The 19288-nt window shown below is 43.4% G+C and overlaps 1 protein-coding gene across 1 annotated transcript in view; it reads left to right on the top strand.

The window, feature by feature from the left end:
* Positions 1–2183: 2183 nt before the first annotated feature.
* The window catches only part of LOC127569643 (guanylate cyclase soluble subunit beta-2-like), a 33646-nt gene continuing 16541 nt past the window's right edge, over positions 2184–19288 (top strand). Inside the window, exons 1-6 of the mRNA XM_052014442.1 lie at positions 2184–2396; positions 4433–4506; positions 5494–5588; positions 10084–10244; positions 13013–13112; positions 14358–14516. Of these exons, the coding sequence (XP_051870402.1) occupies positions 2184–2396; positions 4433–4506; positions 5494–5588; positions 10084–10244; positions 13013–13112; positions 14358–14516 (802 nt within the window). The remainder of the gene's footprint in view (positions 2397–4432; positions 4507–5493; positions 5589–10083; positions 10245–13012; positions 13113–14357; positions 14517–19288) is intronic.

Raw genomic sequence — 19288 nt, 5'->3', positions numbered from 1 at the left:
TGAAGGAGGGGAAGGGAAAGGGAGAGCTCCCGGGTGCCTCGGCCAAGAGTTTGCCTTCAAACACCACTTAAAATCGTATAATCCAGTCATTGTTGTTTTTGGAGTCTTGCTGTGCATAAATTAGCTATTGCATTTCTGAACTTGTGTTATTGCAAACAGCACTAATGCAGGGTCTCGGCCCGAAACGTCCACTATCCCTTTGCCTCCACATATGCTGCCTGACCCGCTGAGTTCCTCCAGCAGTTTGTTTTTTGCTAAAACTAACACTGCTCGGGAAATAGACACTGCCCTGCACTTCCACACTTTCACCACATGGTGTCAGCACATCTCGCAATAAGAAAACCACTCAGCAAACTGTGGGAAGGCAAAACACTTTGCGGATCATGGGTTTCTTCACATGGGGGGGGGGGGGGATCTTCAGCTGTTCGTAGTAAAACAGGGAAATAAAAGCCAAAGCCTTGCACGAGTCTCCTTTAAACTCTGGGGAATAAACCCATTTCAAATGGATGTCAGCCATAAATCTTACCAATAAATCCTCGGATACCATAATAATAACCGCTGTTATCAAAAATATTGGCCAGTGGCTGTTTCTAAACAAAATATGACTTTTTTTCTATGTCAATATTACAGTGCCTGTTACTTGAAACGTTTATCAACTTTTGTAATAAATTATTATAGCGTTGTTTAAGTTTAGTTTTGCAGGACCGTGCCTATGCTCCATTTAATATTACTTTGTTCCAATACTATTTAACTGTAACATTACACCGTGACATGACTATGACACAGTTGGATGGTGCTATTTCGGCATTGTAGTGATATTTAAAGCACGATTAGGGTGTTATTTAACATAATATTTGGAGTTAAATTTAGTTAAATGCTTGTTTGTGTAATTACAGTATTGTGTGATTATCAGTGTTTGAGAACTATATTCTGTTATGCTGCGTAATAGTTAAGTACGTGTTGCTCGAGTTTAGCGTTTTACTAGTGTTATATAGTTGGTTCGTTTTCCAACAGTGCTGTCCGTTAGCCGCTCTGACCCTGGTATTGTCTGCTGGTAGCATTTTACTGCGGTATCACAATTGGTCAAGAAGCAAAGTAAAAATCGCAGATGTTAGAAATCTGATATAAAAAAAAGAAAACGCTGGACATATTCAGCCGGTCAGGCAGCACCGGTGAAGGGAGAAACAGTTAATGCTTCAGGCTGGAAGGTAATTGAAGTATCGACCTGAGAATCTCCAGCATCTTCTGTCTTTTATCACAAACTGTAGTATAGTTTGCAGTTTTTCACGGTAGTATTAAGTGATTATGACATTTCTTTTTACATATGGTTTGAGCTGGACATTTACTGTACATAATTGTAGTATTAATTACAGTAATATTAGTTTGTTGCAATATCATTTGATTGTAATACAATTTAATGATATTTAGTTGTATATCTTTCGGTGTTGCATTTTGTGACTATTTATTCCGGGATCTGAGACGTACATGGATGTAGCGGATCGCGGTATTACATGGTGCTGGATCACCGCACCATTGAACGATCGTACTTGACCACTACCGCATTGATTGTGCTACCGCATGATTATCCGTCAAAAAAAGTTATGATTATAATGTTATTTGATGGCGGCGCTTTAACTATGCCTTAAAGTACTTCACTGTAATATTGGTTATATTATTTTACATCGGTATTACCCGATTGTGGTATCATTTGTGGCTACGTTTTAATTATAACTATTTTAATTATGATATAAATTTTCATTATAATAGTATATTAATTGCAATATTATTTAAGTAATAATGTCGCTTAAATAATACTATTAATGTAATCATGAATATTGTTTTAATTATATTGATTTAATTATAATGTTTTCATTCTTTTCAGCGCTGTTGAAATGTTTTCCCAGTCTTATTTTTCCTCTTCACTGACCTGTATAATTTATGTATAATTTATTTTCTCTGTGTTGTCTGTACCTACGTACCTGTGATGCTGCTGCAAGTTTTTCATTGTACCTGGACCTCGCCGTACTTGTGCACATGACAATAAACTCGACTTGACTAAAATAATTTTATTTGGAATGTTTAATATTTGAGTGACTGTCCGTGGTCCTGATTTAGTTGGCTTTGAAGATGAGCAGAGGGGCTCCGGATTTTCTGCTCTGGGGCAGTCTTTCACCAGCGGAGCGATGGCGATGGATCCGTGCCAGGGTCAGAGGCACCTCGGACGGGCGATATACAACAAATGCCAGCTCCTTCCTCACACCTTCCGCAGCCCCCCCCCCCCAAACCCCCACCCCTACGTTGGAGACATTGGCTGCAGCAGGTTGTCCCGGAGCGAGGAGACACGCCCAAGTGGGACAACGTTAAGGCATAAGGCGGGGGAGAGAGAGGCAGAGCAAGTTTGAACTGTTAGACTGAAGACCGGGAACGCCATCCACCGCTTCGTGTACTGTACTCACCCACGGGACAGAAGCAACTGAGCAGCGGGTACCGGGAGGCATGGTACGTATAGCTAGAGTCTCGTCTCCCGAAGTTACTTGTCCCATCTTCCAATTCCCCCTTCTCTTTCTCGCCCTCACTCCCGATCCTGACTGGGGCTCGCTCGACCTTCCCACACTCACAGCCGGTGGCTTCTCTCGTTACTTAGACCAGGAACTGGAGACTGGGAGACGGGGCGCGGTGAGAAGGGGGCAGGGTATTAATACAGGGAAGGGGGAGCACGGCTGGCCCGGCTGTCCCCCAACCCCTATAAAGGCGGACCCTGAAGTGAAGAAGGCACGGTGGGGGGGGGGGGGGGGGGGGTGGGGTTACACATTGTTGAACATTGTTGATTAAAAGATATAATCTGCTGAGAACCAGCGCAAAGTGTCAAATTGTCCAAACCTGCACTCTCCACGGTTGATCCCACCAACGGACGGGGCCCGGTGGTTTGTACTCACCATGACATTTACAGTATTGTTATTTGCATTCTTTGCATCAACGTTTCAGTGTTAGATTTGGAGCAACGCACAAAGAGCTGGGGGAAGTCAGCGGGCTCCAGATTCCAGCATCTGCAATCTCTTCTGTCTCCTAGCGCTAGATTTGACCTGGCGGGTCACCTCCCCGCAGCCTTCTTAAACTGGAAGGTGTTCCCATCAAGCGAAGCCGGAACTACTCGTGAGAAATAAATTCTAGAAAACTTCGGCTTGATTCACTGGCAGTACCTTCACCAGAGGCAGAATCGCCGGGAAGTTCACGGCACAGAGAGGGAGATTTGGCTCACCGTGTCTGAGCCGGTGGAAGAAGAGCCACCCGGGTCTCACCTCACCCTGCAACTCAGTCCTGATGCAGGGTCTCTATCCGAAATGTCGCCAGTTCCTTTCTCCCTCACCACAGACGCCGAGTGCTCCCAGGAGAGTTTGTTACTCTCACCCTCCAGCGCTGCGTCCTCAGGGTCCGGTCACTGACCCAATGTGATGGAAGGTGAGGAGTGCTTCGGCCCACACGACGCTTTCCGGCGGGGGTGCGGACCCCCACCACCCCCGCTTCTCTTCTAATCCTGCTACCGGTTACTTTAAATCTGTGCGGAGTGGTTTCTGATCTCTTTGCAATGGGAGAGGGAGCCTCCCTGTTTACTGTATAGTTTAGTTTCATAGTCTACCGTGGTACACTTCAGTTAAGTATCCTTTCAATAACCCCAGCCTCCTCCTATCTTCCCTCACAGCTACCACTTTCCAGTCCTGACAACATCCTGGTACATCTCTTGTGCACTCTCTCCGGTGCAATCGCACGTTTCCTGTAATGTGGTCACCACAACAGCACGCAGAACTTAAGCTGTGGCCTCACTATCTTTGTAAACAGTTCTAGCATATTCTATGCTTTAGCTAGTGGAGGAAGGTATGCCGTATGTCCCTGTGTAGAACAAGTCAATGAAGGAACTACCATGGACAAAACACCAGGGCTCAAGTGCCTGCTGTGAGAGGTGTGGTGTATGGTCACGGAGCACAATATCCAAGTGGCTGGGTTGTAACAGGTAAATAACAGGTGGGTCAGAATGGAAGTAGCCTGCAGGAGGTACAGGAGCCTGAAGTCCCACACCGCCAGGTTCAGGAACAGCTACTTCCCTTCAACCATCAGGTTCTTGAACTAATCTGCACAACCCTAACCCTACCTCAAAAACGAAACACAATGAACCACCTCTTGCACTATCATGGACTTGTCTCTGATTGTTTTGCATGTTTTCTTTCACTGTCTGGTATAATTTAGGTATAATCTATGTATAACATGTTCTGTGTTGTCTGAATCTACATGCCTGTGATGCTGCTGCAAGCAAGTTTTTCATTGTATCTGTACCTCACCTTACTTGTGCACATGACAATAAACTCGACTTGACTTGTAGTCATAGAGTGAGCAGAATAACAAATGGACACTTAAACATTTCTTCATTTTTTCCCAGTATGGATTCATTAACACCTGCCTGAAATCTCTGGTAATAGAGAACTTTGGAGAGGACACATGGGAGGCCTTGAGGTGAGTACTAATAATTCTGTAAAAGGCTATGAAGCTGCTCTTTAATTGTTTGTGGGAGCCATTTTGACTGTGCATTCAGTGGAACTGGAGCTTCTTGTGTGAAGGGTCAGGTAATCTGTCCTCATTTGTTTACCATTATTGCCAAAATCAAAACTCCCCAGTCAGTGTAGTCATGTGTGTAGTTGGCACTGAGACCCCAGCATAAGACAGGCTGGAGATTGGGGCCATTTCCTTCAAAACAAAACCTTGGCAGAAATGATTTTAATTTGCATTGAAATCCACAGTGGGATTTGAGGTTTCTTGCCATGGAATGGTTTGTTTTTTGCCCAGATTACAATCAATGGATATTTTGTTTGGAATGATTATCCCTTCAGGAAGACATAGAACACTTTGGTCTTAAAACAAAATCTTTTGATCTCTTTGGGTCAGGGATAAGAGAGGCTGTTAAAACAAATAGATCCCCGGAGGTTAGTCCAGCAGTGAAGTTCTGTGGGGGTAGCAAATTGTCGAAGGACAGGGCGCTACAACAGGCTTGAGCTGAATGACAGGCAGAATGCTTGTTTATTTTGCATTGCAGTCACCGGGTGACAGTGGCTGTCTGCTGACTGTAGTTTGAACTGTGACAATTAACATCCAACAGAAGGGTTTGTCCATTGAACCAAATGAACCAAAGGAACTGTGGGCAGCAGTGATCCCAGTCCGGACACAAGACTGTAATTGGTTCAGATTAATTTATACAGTGGAAAAGAATCAGAAAATGGGGTTCAATCCAGTTGAATGGATCCATCAGCAAAGAGAAAGAGCAATATATTGGATCAAAACCCTTTTACGGGACTGATACCAGCTGGGTTCTAAAGTCCCTGAACAACCTGCTGTGTACTTCCACCACTTTGCTGTTTTATTCCCAATCCCTAGTTTTCTTTTTGTTTTCACTGGATTTTTCCATTTTTTTCCAGTTCTCTTTCCTCACAACCTTTTTCTTCCCAGGGCACGGGCTGAAGTTCAAGACACCTTTATGACCTACCAGGTTTACGACGATGTTATCACACTGAGTCTCCTGCAGGCAGCTTCTGACATGCTCAGTAAGTCGGATTTGCCGAGACATTCAAAATACAATGCCCATGTAAATGGATATTTTCAAGTGCACGGCAGAATATAACTCAATCTACGTCAGTTGTGGGGAGAGCCACATACAAAGTAATATGGCTGTCCCCCAGTCAGTGTAGACAAGTATGTAGTTGGCACTGAGACCCCAGCATCCACAGGATGGAGATTTTGGCCTACAGACTTACATGCCTACATACTTGGCCACACTGACTGGGGAGAGCCACATACAAAATTTACAGGTTCCAATCGAGACAGATATTTATTGTGTCAAGTACAGAGGAACTCCAAAAATCCGCTATCTATTCAGAAATCCTGATTGTTTGGCATCTGGCTCACCAGGTGACCCTTGCCACAGTCCTCTTCTACTCACTGGACCCCTGGTTCCCTCACTGCCTTTGAACTTACCAAGGCCCTGGTTCCCACAGTCCCTTTCCACTCCCAGGGACGTGGTTCCCATGCTTCCTTAACAGAATAACATCCAATAGTCTGGAAAATCTGCCAAGGTTGCAAGTGTAGACACAAGAGACTGCAGCTGCTGGAATCTGGAGCATCAAACAATCTGTTGGAGGAACTCAGTGGGTCGAGCAGCATCTGTCGGGAGGAAAGGAATTGTTGACATTTTGGGTTGAAGCCCTCTCCCCTCTCCGTTCTCAGGCCTAATGCAGGGTTTCGACCTGAAACGTTAACAATCCTTTCCCCCACAGATGCTGCTTGACTCGCTGCTGAGTTCCTCCAGCACATTGTTTGTTACTCCAAAGTTGTGAGAGTGCTGAATTATCAGAGTTTTACTGCAGTACTCCAGGCAGAAAGACTATTTCACTCATTACCTTGGGTGCTTTTCATACCACACCAAAAATAAACTATTCCTGTGACAACACTTCATGCTCTGAAGTAGAAATATACATTCTGTAACTATTTGAAACATCCTTGAATTTGCAAGTGAGCATGTGACTGATTAGAGAGTTTTTGTAGAAAATCAGTTAAACCAAAATAACCTTGTATAGCAGGGACAGAATCTGGTTCTGTAAAGAGTAGTGTGCAGGACAGATATGTTTCCATGTAAAGTCACACCACCTTGCTGTATTGGAGGCAACCTTATGCAATGGGTTGGAAGTTGGAAAGTTGATAGAGAGTAGTGATAAAGGAAATACACTCCAAGTGACATGATCTGACATGTGGTGTTCCCCAGGGATGTGAATTCCACAGTATGGACCGGAGAGATGTATTTCCAAGTTTGCAAGTGACCTTAAATTGGAGGCCTAGTGTATTGTATATATGGGAGAAAGCTTGTGGGTGCTGCTTATATGATGCTATGTGCCTGTGCTGCTGCTGCAGGTAAGTTTGTGCATATGACAATAAACTCAACTTTAACTTTGATGTATAAAGGTTCATAGATAGATTAAGAAACACTGCAAAACCATGTCAAATGAAGCCCATTGTGGAGAGATGTGAGTTATATATTTTGGATCCAAGAAATGGAATTTGTAATGTTTTCTTAGACTTAAAGGCTGAAAGAAAGCTGTAGCCTTCATATACTAAAAAAATGACAGATATAAAACAGAACTAAAAATGCAGTGGAACGTTAGCTCTCTCCAAGAGCATGGAGGATGGTTCAGTTGTTTAGATCTTTTGGTCAGACTTATATGATTATTGCATTCAATGTCAGTCACCAGAGCTCTGTAAAGTTAAATTGGCCTTTCAGAGTTACAAAGCAGTATGATATCAACACACAAGAGATTACATTATGAGATCAGTTTGAATAAACCTCCTGCCTTCCCCTGAATTCAGAAGGGCAAGGGATAGTCTAATTGAAGTAATTAAAATGATAAAATAATTTGATAAGGAGAGTACTATTGTTCACAGAGGAATCCAGAACATGGGGATTTCAGTCTTCCAAGATGCCATTTAGGAGTGAATTCACTTCAACAGAGAGAGAGAGAGAGAGTGGGGAGATCCAAAACATGCAAGAGGTATGGAGCTAAGGTTCCATAAATGGATTTGAGGACTATTTCCCATTGGATGACAGAACTTGCTCAAAGGGCTATTGATTCCACCCTCCAACCCCCCCCCCCCCGCCCCCACCCGCACACCAACCACCACCCCGGTCATATTTTCCTGTTTTTGGAAAACCTGTAAGAGATTTTCTGTCCTCTTAGTTTATTCCATTTTAAATCAATGTTTCCAGATGAAAAGTATATGCTGGAATATTTATGTAAAAATCAAAGCCAGTCGAGATTATTGTCATAGGCACAAGTACATGTATGCACAGGTGCAATGAAAAACTTACTTGCAGCAGCATCACAGGCACATAACATCTGAAACACCACATTCACAAGAAAAACTTAAATTAAACATAAATTATTCAAGAAAGAACACAATTAGAACCAAAAAAAAACAAAGTCCTTTGTAGTGCAAAGTGATCCAAGTGGTCATAGTGTTGCAATACTGAGGCAGTGATTAGGGTTGTGCAGGTTGGTTCAAAAACCAAGTGGTTGAAGGCAAGTAGCTGTTCTTGAACCTGATGATGTGGGACTTCAGGCTTCTGTACTTCCTGCCCGATGGTGGCTGTGAGAAGATGGCAATGGCCTGGATGGTGGGGATCTTTAACAACTGATGTTGCCTTCTTGAGGCAACACCTCCTGTAGATACTACCGATGGTGGGGAGGGATGTGCCAGTGATGTATTGGGCTGAGTCCACTACTCTGCAGCTTCTTACATTCTTGTGCATTCGAATTGCCGTACCAGACCATAGAACAATACAGCACAATACAGGCCCTTTGGCCCACCATGTTGTGCCGACCTTCAAACCATGCCTAAGACTATCTAACCCCTTCCTCCCACATATCCCTCTATTTTAAATTCCTCCATATGCTTATCTAACCATCTCTTGAAATTGACCAACGTATCAGCATCCACCACCACCCCAGGCAGCGCATTCCATGCACCAACCACTCTCTGGCTGAAAAACCTCCCTCTGACATCTCCCTTGAACTTCCCACCTATTACCTTAAAGCCATGCCCTCTTGTATTGAGCATTGGTGCCCTGGGAAAGAGGTGCTGGCTGTCCACTCTATCTATTCCTCATAAAATTTTGTATACTTCTATCATGTCTCCTCTCATCCTCCTTCTCTCCAATGAGTAAAGCCCTAGCTCCCCTAGTCTCTCCTCATAATCCATACTCTCTAATTCTTAGAAACCATGATGCAACTAGTCAGGATACTTTCGACAGTACATTTGTAGAAGTTTGATAGAGTGTTCAGTGACGTGCCGAACCTCCTTAACCTTCTAAGAAAGTAAAGATGCTGGTGTGCCTTCCTTGCACCATGCCATGCACTATTGTGTATTAGCTGTATAATATACTGTTCAGTGATTTCAACAGTTTATGGAATAAATCAAAATACAAATCACAGCAGTATGCATAATATGATACAATTGTGGGTCCAGTTTGTGCATTATTTTTGGTAAATAAATATTCTCCAAATATTATGAAACATTTATGTTAAGCTTTGAGATACCAAAGCTAAAAGCTAACTAAACCTCCCCCATCAGTGGACAGCAGGTTAAGCTTCCATTTCAGGTGTCTTAAGCTCAAGACTTCAAGATGGAAAAGTTCACTGTTGCTCCAGTTCCTGCTCATCCCTTGGTGACACCAACTGGAATGTGGGTGAATACCCACATTGAGCAAGGAGAGGTTTGATTTCAAGGCCCCTATACTGCTACAGTTCATCGATTAAGAAGGGGCATTTTGTGAGGTGTGGGAGAGCTCTGTGTACCTGTGGACCAGTTCTCCAGTGTGGATCCCAGTCTTCAGAAAGTAAAAAACTGACAGATGTCCAAATTCCTCCTCTCTTTATGCACTAACAGGTAATGTGGTAATGTTTTTGCAAAAACTCTGCGTCTGAAACTCAGGTTCATGGCCTTCAATGGAACAGAAACAGAGTTCGATGCCCATACGTTACTTTCTCATATGTTTAGTGCATAGAACAGAGGACACATTTCTACCCCAAGGGCTTTCCACCTACCCTGTAAGACACTACCAATCTGCAGATACGTGGATTACTTCTTAACCTGCAATATATTGGGTTTTTATGATATTGCATATGTAAGTTGAACAATAAGCTACATATGCATCCATTGCCTGTTAACTTATATCCATGTGAGCATCTGCTGTTTGACAGATCTGGTTGGTTCCCTCATTCATCTTATCTTTCTGATAAGCACTTGTGGTACTTGGCTGTAAATATGAGTATGCATATGTCACACACCGATTACACCTCCCCACTGCACTGAAAAGTCACCAGAAGATGCACTATCTAACAATCCATGTCACCTTCAGTAAGATTCCACTGTATTTTCTTGGCTGTGTTAAAATATGATTTTCTTAAAAGTAGAGTTATAAAGTGAAAATTCGTAAGTAACTTCCTGCAGTAGTCAACAAACATAACTAAACTGGGTATTCTTATTGCACAGACGTATCTACTGAGGCTCTTTTGAAACTCTTTGGAGGATACTTCTTCACTTTCTGCAAGGTGTCTGGCTATGACAGGATGCTACGTACATTGGGAGGATCACTGATGGAGTTTATTGAAAATTTAGATGCCCTTCACAGTTACCTTGCGCTGTCATATCAGGTAATACACCTCTCCTCAAGCACCGTGAGCACTATCCTTTAGGCTAATGATAATTGTAACTATTTTACTTTAATTATTTGAACTTGAAACAGTCATTGAGTGAAAATCAAAAAACTGTAGGTGCTGGAAATCTGAAACAAGGACAGAAAATGCTGGAAATACTCAGCAGGTCAGGCAGCATCTGTGGGAAGAAGGCACTTCAGGTCGGAGACCCTTTATCAGACCCATCTGATGAAGGGTCTTCAACCTGAAATGTTAACTCTGTTTCTCTCTCTACAGCAGCTGCCTGACCTGGGTGTGTAAATTAAGAATGTGGGACTAGTGCAATGGAAAACTTACACTTCTACAGTGCTTTTTACAAGCCAAGGCTGCCCAAAGCATCTTGCACATTCTGAAATACATTTTACGTGTAGCCACTGCAAGAAATGTGACAGCCGATTTACATCCAGCAAAGTTCTGACAAAAAGCAGTGAGATACATAAACAGATAATCTTTATTAGCAATGCTTGTTGAAATAATAATATTGGTTTGAACACTGGGAAGATCTCCCCTCTTCTTCAAAGTACCCTGGATCTCTTAAGGGAGGAAAGAGTCTTGGTCTAAAGTGCCATCTGAATGTTGCTGGGCCATGAAGTGTCCATCTGAACCATGTGTTTAAGTCCTTGGAGTGGGATTGAAGCTTCAAACTACTACCACAGCTGACAAGAAGGGATGGAGTATCAAAAACAAGAGGGCACAGGTTTAAGGTGAGATGAAGAAGTTCTACAGGGGATCTGAGGGGTAATTTTTTTTACACAGGGAGTGGCTGATATCTGGAATAGGGAGGTGGTGGAATCAGATACAATTGTTATGTTTAAGAGGCATTTAGTCAGGCACTTAAACAGGCAAATCATAGAAGGATATGGTAAATGCGGGCAAATGGGACTAGTGTGGATGGGCAAAAGAGCCAGCATGGACAAGGTGGGCCAAAGGGCCCGTTTCTGTGCTGTACGACCCTATAACTCTAAGGGTGACTAAATTCAATTAACCGTGAAAAGGGAAAAAAACACTCACAGCAGGCAGCATGTATGGAGAGAGAAGCAGAGGTCCTGGTCTTGTTTGGAGCAGCTATTATGGGTGACAATGAGGAGTGTTCGTCCACATATGACCATTCAGCCTATCATATCTGTGCTTCCTCATTAAAACAAACATCTTATTAGTTCTCTTCCCCTGCCCATTCTTCATAGCCCAACAAATATTGCTTTGTTTTCAGATATACAGTATTTCCTGTTACAGCAGGTTCCCCACCCAGAAGGCAGCCTAACTGGAAAGCTTGGCTCCCAGTCATACAGTGAGTCCTCTGGAGGAGACTGCAGGTCACCCATTTCCCTACCGAACCCACACCACACCCAGCCTTCTACCCCAAGCCCCAGCCTGTGGTCATGGTTGTCACCGAATCATTCCAGAACTGAGTTCAATCTGAGTGCTGCTGCTGTTGAACTTAATTCTCAGTTTAATTACAAGAACGTAGCAAATGCAGTCATGTTCCTTAGAATTGATTTGGAACGTTCACAGACTTCCGATGGTCACCAGGCTTGATAAATTTCACTTGCCCTATCATCAATCTCTTGGACTAAACTGTAATTGAGCCAATGAGAATTCTAATGCCCAAAATGAGTGGGTTTGGGTTGGGCAGAAAGTTAAAAATGAAATATGTCAAGTCCAAGCCCACCTTTGGTTTTCATGGTGGGGTGGGTGAGGGGTGACCAACCGCCCTCAGGAGGTGTGTGGGTCACCAAGAGCTTTTCAGGCTCCATTTTGACAAGATTCCTATTTCTAACCTAGGGCAATCAGGTTTCCCAGGCCTTGGAAAACCCAGGAAGCAGGGTGAGGACAGAAGAGCTGGATCATGAGATGAGTGCCTTGCTAGCACTATGTGTAGGGCAGGATCTATAGCTTATGTTAAGTTTTTGTTAAGTTTGTCCTCGTCTTGTAATGTACTGTGCTGCTCCTACAGAAAGTAAATTTTCAAGGCATTTATACCCTGTGAATGTATGCCTATGACAATAAACTTGAACTTGAGGATCAGTTGGAGCCTTTCTCTGTGTCCAATTAATGAAATTTGTAACTGCATCCCCTGACCCACCCACCCACATATCCTCGCCTGCAATTTGCCCAACCCCAACCAACAGTAGCAGTGGCAGTATTATAGAACTTACAGCACAGAAGAAGGCCACTTGGCCCATCATGTACTATCTCATTAAAAGAATCAAACTTGATCTATTCTCCTGCCCCTTCTCCATTGTCCTGCAGATTCTGCTTTTGGGCAGGCACGTTAGTGTAGTGGTTAGCATAATGCTATTACAGCGCCAGCGACCTGGGTTCAATTCCGGCCTCTGTCTGTAAGGAGTTTGTACGTTCTCCCCGTGTCTGTGTGGGTTTCCTCCGGGTGCTCTGGTTTCCTCCCACATTCCAAAGACATACGGATTAGGAAGTTGTGGGCATGCTATGTTGGCGCTGGAAGCGTGGAGACACTTGCGGGCTGCCCCCATAACACTCTATGCAAAAGATGCATTTCACTTTGTGTTTTGATGTACATGTGACTAATAAGGATATCTTATCTTTTGCATATATTTACAACTTTCTTTGACGGTTTTATTGAATCTACTCCAAGATTCTCTAATCAAAAGCACAGATTGACAAAAAGTCATCAATGTTACTGTGCTGAAAGCAAGTAGCAAAATATATTTGCTGAATCAATAAAACGTCTGATTTTATCTGGTTAACAGGCGATGAGAGCACCATCTTTTCGAGTGGAAAGGAGGGAAGATGGAGCGATGTGGCTTCATTACTATTCTGACAGAAAAGGTCTCTGTCATATTGTCCCAGGTATTATCAGCTGCCAGTTGACACCCCTTTGTACCCATTTTCTATGTGAGATACAGGTGAAGCATAGCCAGCTGTTGATACCTATGTTGGAAAAGTAAAATGCTATTCAGTGCATTGATCTTATTCTGCATTTAACCTGGTGCACCTGCTCCAGACCTCAGTAGACCTGGTAGCTCCCAATGCAATTACTTCTCTTTCGTGACTTCATGTTACCCACTTCATCTGAGGTACTTATCTAGGCAAGAAATCTCCTCAGAGAGTTGTTCCCACTGCCCATCCTGTACCTTTGGAGGAAGTAATGTGAGAATTTGCTATTTTGAGTCGGTATTTTCTATCCGTTTTTGAGCCTGCAAACAAAAATTGTGGCAACAATAGGAAGCTGGGACCATCAAATGGGTCGTTCAGTCCTAATTCAAACAATATGGAGTGAATGCTGCACAGGATAAGGTGATGTGTGCTATGTAGTGTTAACGTGCACTTGATGGGTGAGGGATGAAATCAGCTGGTGCCCAGTGGGTTAGAAATTTGTCTCCATTGTTTGGAGACTTGTAAAAGGCAACTTGGCTAGGTGGATTATGGGCTGGATTGCAAACTGGATTGCAGACAAGATTACAGGCAGGATTGCATGCATTATTCAGATAAGATTGCAAGGTGTACTACAGACTGGATTGCAGGCAGGATTGCTGCCCTGGGATTGCAGGCAAGCAATATTGCAGGCTCAATGGCATGCAGGATTGCAGACTCAATTGTAGGCAGATTGCAGGCTGGATTGCGAACTGAATTACAGGCTGGATTTTAAAACAGAATGCAGACTGAATTGTAAACAAGATTGTAAACAGGATTGATTGCAGATTGCAGGCCTGAGTGCAAACTGGATGACAGGCCGGATTGTAGGCAGGATTGTAAATAGAACTGCAATCTGTTTACAAAATTTACTTACAGTCTGTTTACAAGACAAAACTGGATTGCAGACTGGATTGTTGATTGCCTGGATTTTGCCCCAATAGCCAGCTGGCTAGGTTGTTGTGGGAAAGGAGACTGATTACATTTGCTATAGCTCACTGAAGTGTAAGGCCTGATTGTGGACTGGGAGACATTGGAAGGGAAACCAACAGGGTCTATAGAAAGGCCACTTCTGCCCCTGTGGCACATCCCCCTCCACACCCTGAAGGGACAGTTAGGGCAAAAACCTGCCCCAGTGTGCAGATCACATGTCACTCTTGCTTTAAACATCTGTTCCTCTAGGGATAATAGAAGCCGTAGCCATAGACTTCTTTGAAACGGAGGTGGAGATGGAAATCCTGAACCAGTCGGAAGAGGAAGAATGTACAGAGGAGAAGGAGCATGTGATTTTCCTTGTTGTCCAGAAGAAGCTGTCAAGACGAGGGAGGGAGAGGCTGGAAGGCAACTTGCAGTCCAAAGGGAAGGAGATGGTTGGAAAGGTAGATCTTACATCTTTTGTCGCATGGAGACTCATTCGTGAAATCAATTCTTCAAGGCTGGGAGGGAGCAATGTCCCAAAGTTATTACATAAATCTTCAGCAGATCCACTTGTTTTAAATCATGGAATCAAATGCCATTTGAACCCTTTTGCCTGTGCTGGGTCTTTGAAGGAGCAGTCAGTTTCCCTTCCCCACTGTTTTTTTTTCCTGTAGCCAAGAATATTTACCCTTTTTAACCAAATATCAAATACTGAATCTGCTTCCACCTCCCTTTCAGGCAGTGTGTTCCATGTCGCACATATGTAAATGGAACAATAGTTCATCAGGCGGAATTTTATACAAATGACTTCAGACTCTATATTGATGGCTGTAGTCATTACAATCCTACCACCACATTGTAGAGCCCACTGTGGCTGTGCAATGGCCGTCAGGAGCGGAACAGTTTGTAAGTAGGAAATGAACAAAAAGTGTGTGGGAGAGGATCACAGGAACAGCTGTGATGGGAGAGTGAGTAGGTGCGGTAAGAGTGGCTCCCAGCCGGCCTCACTGACTCAGAGAGTGAGTGAGTGAGTCTTCTCAGTGGTCCCAGCTCTGCTCGGCTCAACCCAGCCCCCGATTGTTGTAGCTCGGTGGGAGGGTGTGGTGGTGTTGGGCAGAGAAGGCCCATGGAAATGTCACATTCCTACCTGGCAGGAGATGCCTGCAACCCTGCAGCAGCCGGCAAATCCATCCCCATCCATCCCGCCGGTCTCCCAAAATGTATGGTCGTATGTAAGGGGTGTCCATAAGTCGGGCGTTCATAACCCGAGGAGGACCTGCACTAAAAATACTCAATCACACAAGAGTCCATGGCCACATGTACAATTATATAGTTGATGCCATATAGATTGAACTGCCTCCGATGGGAGTATGTGTAAGAAGTAATTGCAACTGCTGAGAAATTGGGAAATGTTTTGCAAGTCGAAAATAATCCTTTATTGTGGATTCAGATTATTAACCATGCAATTCCTAGTCCATAAAATTTGCTGAACATTGCACCTTGAATGGGCAAATAGGGTAAAAATGACCCCCTTTGGTTCTTTACTCTGAGAGCATTAAGTTGATGTCACTCACAAAAGAGGGGGAAGAATCTATTTTTCTGAGTGTTGTTGGCACTGCAAGGCTAATAGCACTTAAATTGCATTTGAAAGGGAAGTGGAAAAAAGTTTTAAATAGGGTGTTCAGAATCAGAATTATTATCACTGACTTATATGATGTGAAATTTGTTGTTCTGCGGCAGCAATACAGTGCAAAGACATACAATTATTATAAATTACAAAATAAATAGTGCAAAAAAAAAAGAAATAATGAGGTAGTGTTCATGGACTGTTCAGAAATTTGATGGCGGAGGGGAAGAAGCTGCTCCTGAATCATTGAGTGAGGGTCTTCAGGCTCCTGTACCTCCTCCCCAATGTAATAACGAGAAGAGGGCATGTCCCAGATGATGAGGGTCCTTAATGATGGAGGCTGCCTTCTTGAGTCACCACCTCTTGAAGATGTCCTCGATGGTGGATGTTGCTGGAGATAATGTGGGGGAGAAGGCAGAAGAAGGGCACTTGGTGCTCAATCTTCCCAAGAACAGGCTCGGATGTGGTGGTGTGAAAGTTATTGTGGGGTCTATGAGCTGGGTGGGCCAGTGTTGACAGCAGTCACAGCCTCCGAGCTGGGAATTACCAGCTTGTTGGCACCAGTGACATGGTCACCAGCATCTTAGAGAAGATCCATCGCTGGGTGCGAGAAGTGCTCCTTCAGGGAACGAGCACTTCTCCCACAGAAATGCTCTGACAGCTGGCTAAACCATGCCATTGTCAAAATATAGCATTCAAAATTCTTAGTAATTGATTATGCTATACAATTACAACTCAAAACACTTAAAGAATTAAATAGATTTATGTTCAATTCATTAAATTAAAAAAAAGTAAATTACCTGTAAGTTACCACTTTCCATTGAAATAAATGGAGTGGCTGAACTTACATCTGATTGGCTCTGGTATAAGTTCACCAGGTAGATTTGAGATTGTATATAAAACCACAAGAGGCAGGAGTAGAAGTAGAATAGAATACAGCCTGCTCCATCACTTATAAAGATCATGGCTGTTCCAGTCTTGGCCTCAACACCACTCTCCCTCTCTTTCTCCATAGTCCTTGGCTCCCCTGTATTTCAACTGTCTGTCAGTCACATTCAATGACTCCACCTCCACAGCAGTTTCGCTTCAAGAACTCCAAAGATCCACAACCCACTGAGGGAAGAAATTCCTCCTCGTTGCCAATCTGAATGGGCAACTCCTTATTCTGAAATTATGCCCCCTGGTTCCAGATACCCCCACTAGGTGAAACATCCTAGTGGAACGTAGTAGGTCCTCTTCAGCATCCAATCTGCCAGTCCCCCTCAGAATCTTATATGTTTTAATAAGATCACCTTTCATTCTGGATAGACCCAACCTGCTTAACCTATCTTCATATGTCAAAGAATCAACCTGATGAACCTTCTCTGCACTGCCTCAATGTAAGCATATTGTTCCCTAAATATGGAGACAAAAACTATACACAGCACTCCAGGTGCTGGTAACCTTCAGGATGTCCAGTGTTAGAACATATCAGAAAGATGGCTCCAAGAAGCTCTCAGGAAATTCCGGACTTCCACCTTTGCGATCACAAACTTCCTGACAGTTATATCAGGAATTGCCAGAATTTCTCAGGAAAATGCTACCTAGTATTTTTTTAAAGCCTTATGATTTTTCCCTATGGATCCTTTCATCGGCATTCTGTGGATGAACCCCTAATTCTTGGATATTCCTGGTCAATCTCAAGGGGATTGATGACCCTGGTAGCTGAGGGGTCATTTGCCTTCCGTCATTAGTTAACCATCACTGTTACATCAGTAGTTGAAAGTTACTATGGCAAGCTTTTAAGAGTCAGACTGACAGAGTAGATTACCTGCCTGTGGTGGAACCTGCTCACTCTCTGTCATGCTGATTTCATTCTCATTGAAAATTGTTCTAAACAGGAAGTATAGTCACTGAATAAGAACTAGCCAGCACCTCTGAAGGAACTAATGTACTGCCTTACTGTATATGCAGGACATTGAGAAACATCTGACCAAGACAAAGGAAAAACATTGTGCTCCGTCCCATAGCTCGGGGAGGAGGACACATTGGGACATTCTCAGGAGTGTTGTGAAATTAGGCTGTGGTATGTTTCTTTATATTTAATGATGGTATATTAAATGATATAATTCATCGATGGTGTACTTCAAGGGAAAGTGATATCACTCTTTTTAGCTTGCTGCTCATTATTCCTTATTTTGAATTTCCAAGAACATTTATCTCAAGTTTAAGAAATCTGTGATCAATTATTTAATGTATAATATAAGGAGATATTGTTGGCAATGCTCAGCAGGCCAGGCAGCACTTACAGAGAGGGAAATAGAGTTAATGCTCTACGTATTCTACTCGTAACTATACAGAAGGAGGCCATTTGGCCTGTCAGGTTCATGCTGACTCCAGGGGAGCAATCCCATTCATCCTATCTCCTCTCTCTTTATTTCCCTGTAGCCCCTGCAATTTATTCTCTCTGACATGTACACTTCAACTCCCCGTTGATACTCTTTTGCCACTGAGACACACTAGGGGTAATTTACAGTGGACAATTAACCTACCTGCAGACCTTTGGGAGGAAACCAGAGCTCCCGAGGGAAACCCTCATGGTCACAGGGAGAACATGCGAACTTCACACAGACAACACCAGAGATTAGGATTGAATCTGGGTTTCTGGCACTGTGAGGCAGCAGCACTACCAGCTGTGCCACTTCAAGTCAGGATTTTTCTTTCTCACAATTCCTTCTCTCTCATAAATACATCAGAAAAACTAGTCCTGGATGTGCAAACCATTCAATCCAATTTGTCCCCCCTCTTAGTCCTTCATTCTCTTTTCCTCCATCTTTCTACTCTAACCCTGAGTACCGACATGGTTTTGCCCTCATTCACTAATTCTGGAAATGAACTCCACAGCCTCCTGACACTTTGTGTACAGAAGGTTCTCCCCATCCCTGTTCTAAAATGGATAGAAAAGGTTTAGAAGGATATGGGGCAAATGCAGCAAACAAGACTGGCTCAGTTACTCAACTTGGTCAGCATGGATGAGTCGGGCCGAAGGGCCTGTTTTCTGTGCTGTATAACTCTATGACTCTAAATCTCAAATGTTTAATCTTGAATGCTGCTTGGCACATCGCTGTGTAATCTGCTCCATTTTACTGAAAGACAATTGTTCATAACTTTCAAACCAGATCGTACTGAAGGGAGCAATTGCATCCCGTCAATAATACACTAAAGTGTATTCACCAGATAGAGAAATATAGCAGCCACATTGTATAAACCACTGAGATGAATGAATATCTAGTAAATCTGCTTGTCTTGAGTTTCTGGTTAGACCAACCACCCGATTGGCTGGTACAAAGGTAGCTCTAGCTCATGGAAATTCACATCAGCTTGCATATCTTCCCACTGTTTTATACTGTTTTGGAGTCATAGAGAGATGTAGCATGGAAAACAGGCCCTTTGGCCCACTGAGTCTGTGCAGACCATCAAACACACGTTAAAGGAAGGACCATGAATAAATGAAGACAGCAAACAGGCAGATGCAATGGGCAATATCTCAACTAAGATATTGTCCCTCAGTGTTGCACCAGCCTGCAGC

The sequence above is a fragment of the Pristis pectinata genome, chromosome 4, assembly GCF_009764475.1.
Source record: "Pristis pectinata isolate sPriPec2 chromosome 4, sPriPec2.1.pri, whole genome shotgun sequence".
NCBI classification, from domain to species: Eukaryota; Metazoa; Chordata; class Chondrichthyes; order Rhinopristiformes; family Pristidae; genus Pristis; species Pristis pectinata.
This window is presented reverse-complemented; position numbering and strand designations above follow the sequence as displayed.